Raw genomic sequence first — 7,536 nt, 5'->3', positions numbered from 1 at the left:
ATTTAGGAAGGCCTCAACGATCTCCTGCAATGAGCAAACCCCTCAACTATGAAGGACATGCAACTTTGTTTCGCCTGGAACTTTAAGTCCCAGTTCCCTGGTGTCTGAAGTCCACTCTCATTACCATACCTCACCCCCTGCACACAGACTAGAGATCTCCTGCCTCAGTCTCCTGAGTGTTGGGTTACAGACATGCCTCGCCTGGTTTCCTCTTTATATGAAGCTCTAGTTTTCTTCTGAGGACCCACTTTGTGAAGTTGTAAGACTCTGGGTCTGTACCTATCCCACCCCCAACTGGCCACCCCAACCTAAGCTTTAGGCCATTAGGCTACTCTTGAAGGTCTCTAATAGCCAGGAAGGAGACTGGCTGGCACCTACCCTCAGGGCAGATAAATTGTCACTGTCAGGCCTGAGCACTTAGCATCTGGTGTTTCTCTGCTTGGACCCCTTTGCCTTTAGCATAATATTCAAATTCTGCCCAGGCCACTTGAATCCCTCCAGGCCTACCCATCGATCCTTATTCCCTCCCACTTAAGGGTCCCCCAAATACCATAATGTGACACCCCCACAACACCAGTCACACTCTTCCCTCTTTTCAGGCTGTCTTTTCTTGCCCTGTTTCTCCACCTTCTATAACTGATTCACTATCGCTGGTCACCAAAGCCCCAGAGAATGCCCCAGCCTGTGTTGGCTCCCTTAAGGCCCCCACAGCATTTTCAAGTGGACTCCAATTTGGCAATCCTTTTTTTTTTTTTTTTTTTAAGATTTATTTATTTATTATATGTAAGTACACTGTAGCTGTCTTCAGACACTCCAGAAGAGGGAGTCAGATCTCATTACGGATGGTTGTGAGCCACCATGTGGTTGCTGGGATTTGAACTCTGGACCTTTGGAAGAGCAGTCGGGTGCTCTTACCCACTGAGCCATCTCACCAGCCCCCCAATTTGGCAATCCTACTGTCTTAAAAACCTCCTGTGTGAGTGCTTTGACTGCACCCTGTGTACGTGGGACCGTGGGACCGTGGAACCGTGGGACCGTGGGACCGGTGTGCTGTAGAAAGCCAGTTCTCTGATCACTTTTCCTGACCAGGGCTTGGGACCCATTCTGTACCCTTCTGTAGGGAGGTGGGCCCCTGGATCCTTATGGCCCAGGCTCCTGAGTTGCTTAGGGGCAAATATGGACCCTTGGGTCCAAATAGCTTGTCTCATGACTGTGAGTTGTTGCTTATGGGCAAACTGGGCCTCGAAGGCCTATCTCATGACTGTCAGTTGCTTGGGGGCAAATGTGGAGCCCAATTCTGCCTGAGGCGTCCACCCTAACTGCTCAGAAACAAAGCAAGGGCAGGGAGTGTGGCTACGGCTTTGGTGCTGTCTAAATCTGGTTCTCGGCCCCTGGCTAAGCGCATCTCAAGAATGGACCTCAGTCGGGGTAGCAGAGAACCGGTTCGGCGATCTTCAGCACAGAAAAGGTTAAGCCACCGTCTCCCCCACCCCTCGAAAGGCGAGGGGGCGAGTGAGTGCGGCAGAAGGTCCTGTTTACCGTGGCTCCCCTCGGCGGCGGGCCCTGGGAGAGTGGTTGCTGTGGCAACCGGCCGGGCGCCCGCCAGCTGCGGATTAGCTCACTGGAGCCGCGGGATGGGTCGGGAGGAGGGGGCGCGCGTCACTGCAGACGGTCGCGGCGCAGCCCAGGGCAGAGGAAGGGGCCGCGCGCGCGGGAGGCCAGAGGAGACGCAGCACGCCTCCGAGGCCGGAGGCGGCGGGGACCGGACGGGAGCGCGCGCGGCGGGGACCCGAGGGGCTCGCGGCGGCCGGGGGAGGCCGCGCGGACAAAGGCGCGGAGGGCAGCGGGCCATGGCGCCCCAGGCCCCCGCCGCCCCTGCCCCGGGCGACCGCGAGTTGCGCCCCAGAACCCGCGGAGCCGACGCCCGTAGAGAGGTAGGGCTGGGCGCCGGAGTGCGGGCGACCTCGGGGGAGACCCGGGAGGGTACGCGCGGGGGCGACGAGGAGACTGCAGGCGCAAGCCGGGGCTCCTCGCAGGCGGCGCTGGGGACGCTTCAGCGGGGCCCTGGGGACCCGCGCAGGAAGCGATCCACAGCTCTTTCCCGGGTCGGGCTAACTTCAGGGCCGAAGAAACTTGCAGAAACTGGGCAGAGCCCGGCCCTGCGCTGTGCCGGAGCTCCCGGGCGGCTGTGAGTGAGTACGCGCGTGTGAGACCGAGTGTGTACGCTGGGGTGGGGGAGTCCAGGCGGCTCTAGTCGGGATTTGTCGTGGTGGAAAGTGGGGTACGTTGAAGTTTACTTCTCCCACTTTCCTCCCCAAGGATGGAGTTGGGAGTAGATGGAGCCCAGGGTAAGTCTCTTAACCACACAGGATATAGTCCTGTGCAGGAGAGTCACTGTGATATGGAGTCAGACCACTGAGCCAGAGGGAGCTCAGCGCCCGGAATCCTGTAGTGAGGGGCAGACACAGGAAGCTAAGGAGTGCCTTCCTTTGGCCCTGGATTGGAACAAGGAGAGAGCTGGGACCCTAATTTAACCAGCCTGCTGAGGAAGGAGCAGGCTGACTTCTGGCCGGGTGCTCTGATGGCTTTCAGGGTTGTGACTATAGCTCCCCAAAAGACAGGTAATTGTGGAGTGTGGTAATAGTGTTATAATAGGCACTTTACAGTAATTTGTTATGAAACACTTGCACCTGCTGTGGTTACTATAGAAAAGCCTTTCTCCTTCAGTACCAAACACCTGAAGAGTTGAATAGGCTCTTTAGGGAATGGACCACAGAGGAGAGAGTTGGAGATTCAGAGAGGAAGCAGAAGGCAAACAGAAACAGACAGTTTATTTATTTGAGACAGGGTCTCAGTATGTGACCCAGGCTGGCCTCAAACTTAAAGTCCTCCCTTTTGTCTTAACTCTCTAAATTCAGGATTACTGGTAGGCAGGCAGGCTCAGTTCAGGGACTTGTTTGTTTGAGGCAGGGTCTCAGGTAGCTTAGACAGACCTTGAACTTGATTTTGAATTAATTTTTTTAAATGTACTATATCTTTATGAGTTTCCCTGAATGTATGTCTGTACACCATGTTCATGCAGTGCCCACGGCCGCTCTAGTGCCTATCCTCTAGGACTGGAGTTAGTTACACACAGTTGTGGGCTGCTATGTGAGTGCTAGGAATTGAACCCAGGTCCTCTGGAAGAGCAGCCCGAGCTCGTGCTCTTAACTGATGAGCCATCTCTCTAGTCCCTGAGTCTACCTCCAAAACACTAGAATTACGGGAGTGTGGCACAAACCTTTATGAGATGTCTGGGGTCAAACCTGGGGCTTCCTGCTTGCTCAGTAAGTTCTCTACCAACTAAGCTATGTCTCCAGCTCTGAGACTATTTTTTAAATTAAAATAATTTTATTGCATTTTTATTTATTGTGTATGTGCTACTAGTCATGTATGTAGATCAGAAGACAATTTGTAGGAGTCAGTTCTGCCCTCCCATCGTGTGGGTGGTCAGGATTGAACTTTCAGGACATCAGGCTGAGCCAACTTGCCATTCCTCAGAGACTGTAAGGGATGGTAATAAGGGACTGGCAGAGAGCTTCGTGTCTGGATGTTCATTCTGGAAGATGCACCTGCCAGGTCTTACTTCACTCATATAAATGGGTCTGCGTGCTGGTGACTGGGGACATGTTGGTACCAGAAGCTACCATTCCAGTCTGGCCTGGCTATTCATGCTGTATGCTGTAGAACCAGGAGAATCCAGAGAGGATGCCTGTGGATGCCCTGGGAGTCACTCCACCATGAAAGTGCAGGGAAGGTTATCTGGGACAGAGGAGACAGCAAAGTCACCCAAAGGCCAGAGAGGCAGGCATGGGGGAGAACCCGTGTGTCTGCAGCATGGAGTCAGAGCCTCTCCCTTTCTTCCTGCCGCCTCCATTGTGCATGCGTCTGTCTGTCTGTCTGTTGTCTGTCTCAGCAAGGCAGGGCAAGGTGGAATGTGGAAGGAGGAGTTCCTCTGAGTAGGAATGATGGACCGGCTTTGTGTTTTAGAAAGCTCACTCTGGCCTTGAGGCCAGTGAGACCCAGGCTTTGCAGCCCTGTTGCATGGCAGTGGTAAGGCAAGAGAAATGGATGGGGTCTGGAGGTTGAAAAGTAGGCAAGGGTGATGGGTGTGGGCACGGGATGAGGTTACTTAAACTAAAACCAACGCCAGAGATGTTCAGCAGGAGAGGGCAGAAGAGGGGCGACATTTTGAATGGCGTGAATGGAGCAGATTACAGCACTTGGACAATGAACTTGGCTTCCAGTTTTCTGGCAGCTTAGGAACAAACAAAAAATGCACTAGATTGCATAGCTTTGGACTGGGGACAACAGAAAGCATACAAATGAACTTTCAGAACAAATTTTTTCCTGGAATTGAACTCAACTGGGAGTTCATCAGAGGAACTTCATGTAAAGAGTAGAGAGCGACAGAGGGGGAAAAATAAAGTCCTCATACGTAAACAAAATGATAAACACAGATAAGGCAGAGAGAGAGAGAGGGAGAGAGAGAGAGAGAGAGAGAAAACACGAGAACAGTCTGGATTTGGTCAGGGTGGAGTGTCAGCTGGGGTGTAGCCTTGAGAGCAGCATTTCGGTTTCCTTCCTGATTGATGCGGCCCAGATCCTCTGCCCTCCGGCCTTAATTCTGGGTCTGAATCTAAAGGGGAGGGCAGGATTCAGCAGATCTGAACTCCTCTGCCCAAGAGAGGTCCCAACCATGGGGGTGCTGTTTGCACAAGGTGAAGTTTCAGAAAGAATGAGCTGGGAAGTCCTACACAGCGTGCACAGGTTTCTTAGTGACCCTTCCCGCTGACATCCGCCCGAGGCTGACAGCCTGCAGAGTCCGTGGCCACAGCCTTGTTATTGAGCCCTGTAAGCTTCATGACAGATCTCACGTTATTGGCATTGAGGAAGTGTGGGTTCTGCTCTCTCCATCACATGTCTTTTCTCTCTCTTCCTTTCATTTGTTTGAAACTTCCATGTGTATGGGTGTTTGCCTGCGTGTGTGTCCATGTACCACGCGTAAGCCTGGCAGTCGTAGAGGACAGAGAAGAGGATTGGATCTCCTGAAACTGGAGTTACAGATGAGTGTGAACTGCCATGTGGATGCCGGGAATCAAACCTGAGTCCTCTGGAAGAGCAGCTGGTACTCTTAACTGCTGAGCTATCTCCCCGGCACTCTGTGCCCCGTTAAGTTTCTTTGCCTCTTTGACTATGAGACAGTGTATCAGCATGCAGAGCCTTACTGGTCCTTTTCCTCAGCCTTCTGTATTAGTGCTTTTTCTATCGCTTTGATAAAACACCATGACCGTGGCAACGTATAGAAGAAAGAGTTTATTTGGAGCTAATGGTTCCAGTGGTTGGAGTCCAATACAGCAAACCAGTTGTGGCAGTCGCTGGAGAACCCAGCTGGGGGCTCACATCTCAAGCCACAGACGGGAAGCAAGAGCTAACCCAAAATGGTGTGAGACTTTTGAAACCTCAAAGGCCACCTTCAGTGGTGTTCTTTCCACAGTAAAGCCATACTTCCTAATCCCCTCCACCAACTGGGGACTGATTATTCAAATGCCCAAGACTTATGGGGCACATTTCACCTGAACCACCACAGTCCTCCGAGGGGTGAGTTACAGGTGTGTCCCACCACGCCTGTCTCACATTTCTAAATATTTTAAACTTGTCTTACACCTTAGGATGTATATGTAAGTGCCGGAGAGGGACATTTTTGGGGAGGAGGGGTTGTTTTGTGGTACCAAAGTCAAATGCAGGGATTGATATGTATAGAAGATAAGCACCCTACCACTAAGCTACATCCCCAGGCCGAGGGAAGGAGATTGTTTTAAAGATTAACTTATTTATTTTATGTATGTGAGGGCATCAGATCCCATTACAGATGGTTGTGAGCCACCATGTGGTTGCTGGGATTTGAACTCAGGACCTCTGGAAGAGCAGACAGTGCTTTTAACCACTGAGCTACCTCTCCAGCTATTATTTTAAAAAATAGCTGGTGTTCCCATTTCACCTTTTGTACCAGTTAAAGAAACAAAACAAAACAGTCTGTGATAGTGGTCTCTGAGTGTCAGGTACTTTTTGCTTGTTTAGTTGGTTTGGTTTCTTAGGGGTGGGGGTGGGGGGAGGGGTGGGGAGAGGGTGGTCTCCAGATGAGTTTAAGTTTCAAAGTCGAAGCTTTTGGCTCCTCCCCAGAACGCAGATAAACCTTGGGTTCCAAAAGGACTCAGGGAACATATGGGTTATATCACAGGTACCAAGTAGCCCAGGCTGACCCTGCTTGGGGCTGTGTGTCCCACAGTCTCTGTGTAGCTCTTGGTTGCTGTTTCACCTCTAAGTCTATACAGACCCTTCTGTATCGCTCTGGTGGTTACCTTGTTCAAGGCTGGGGGTCGGGGGTTCCTTCCCTGAGTCTACCTTGGATACTAGTGAAATGATCTTCTGATGTGAAATGGCTGACAGTCACACACTTTTCAAGCTGTGAGATCTTACTGTTTCCTTAGCCACCTCTCAGCCCACATTCTATTTTTTTAAAGATTTGATTTATTATATATATATGTATATATATATATATATATATATACATATATATATATATATGAGATGAGTACATTGTAGCTGTCTTTAGACATACCGGAAGAGGACCTTGGATCCTGTTACAGATGGATGCTGGGAATTGAGCTCAGGACCTCTTGAAGAGCAGTCAGTTCTCTTAACCACTGAGTCATCTCTCCAGCCCTCAGTCCACATTCTTGTCCCTCTGTAGCACTAGGGACACAGCCTTGGGCCCAGCCAGCAGCCTCAAGTGTTCATGTATGAACCTTTTCACAGCCAGAACCTCCGGTCTCCTCAGAATCCAGAGGCCAGCCCAGGCTCTGTTGAAGGTCTTCTCTCAAGCCGTAGCAGAGAGGCTGCTAGACCTGCCTGCACTTGAGGGACAGGAGGCAGATGATCAGCTCAGCCCTCGCCTTTGATGCTCAGAAGACAGCGCTGTGCAGAGAGGCCACAGTCAGACCCTTGCCCTGGTTTTATAAGCAGAGGCTGATTCAGGCCAAAATCCAGTCACTTTGTGCAGAACTTGGACCCTGTATCATCTGGGCCAGAGTCACGGCCCCTTCATGAGTTACAGTCCTTCAGAGACCTCCTTCTCTAACTGCTCAATTTGAAAAACCAAGTAATGGGGTTTCCCCCTAGCTGGGGGGGGGGGGTCGGGGGGATGACTCATCCTTGCAGCAAGCTTAGGGAAGAGGCTCCCTGCCCCCAAGCTCCAGGGCATGGGAGGGCATCAAGCTGCGGGGGAGGGGTCAGGCTAAAGACCCATGACCGTGACTATGGCTATGACTGAGACAGTGACTAGCTACTCTTTCTGTGAAGGTGGCTCTCAGTCGGACAGTTGACAGACTAGGAGTACAGTGTCAGTCAAATTCATTCCCTTTTGTGTTTTGCTTTCTTAGAATTTATGCTTTAAAATTTTCACTTTTATGCCTATGTGCTTCCATGTAAGCTAAG

At 51.3% G+C, this 7,536-nt stretch overlaps 1 protein-coding gene across 8 annotated transcripts in view; it reads left to right on the top strand.

Annotated features, from left to right (window-relative positions):
- The first annotated feature begins 1,363 nt into the window (after nt 1-1,363).
- Dennd2a (DENN/MADD domain containing 2A) overlaps nt 1,364-7,536 on the top strand; it is a 95,772-nt gene continuing 89,599 nt past the window's right edge. For 2 of the 8 annotated variants that reach the window (XM_017321484.2, XM_011241273.3), the window contains exon 1: nt 1,365-1,468. In XM_017321484.2, coding sequence (XP_017176973.1) covers nt 1,413-1,468 — 56 coding nt within the window. In that variant the 5' untranslated portion in view covers nt 1,365-1,412. Of the gene's footprint in view, nt 1,469-1,646; nt 1,935-1,961; nt 2,193-7,536 lie in introns of those variants that run through there. The other 6 variants (XM_011241272.3, XM_017321485.2, XM_006505836.4 and 3 more) reach the window with 6 other exon arrangements.

Source organism: Mus musculus, chromosome 6, assembly GCF_000001635.26.
Source record: "Mus musculus strain C57BL/6J chromosome 6, GRCm38.p6 C57BL/6J".
Lineage (NCBI taxonomy): Eukaryota > Metazoa > Chordata > Mammalia > Rodentia > Muridae > Mus > Mus musculus.
Note: the sequence above shows the minus strand (reverse complement) of the source record. Positions and strands in the feature narration are given on the sequence as shown.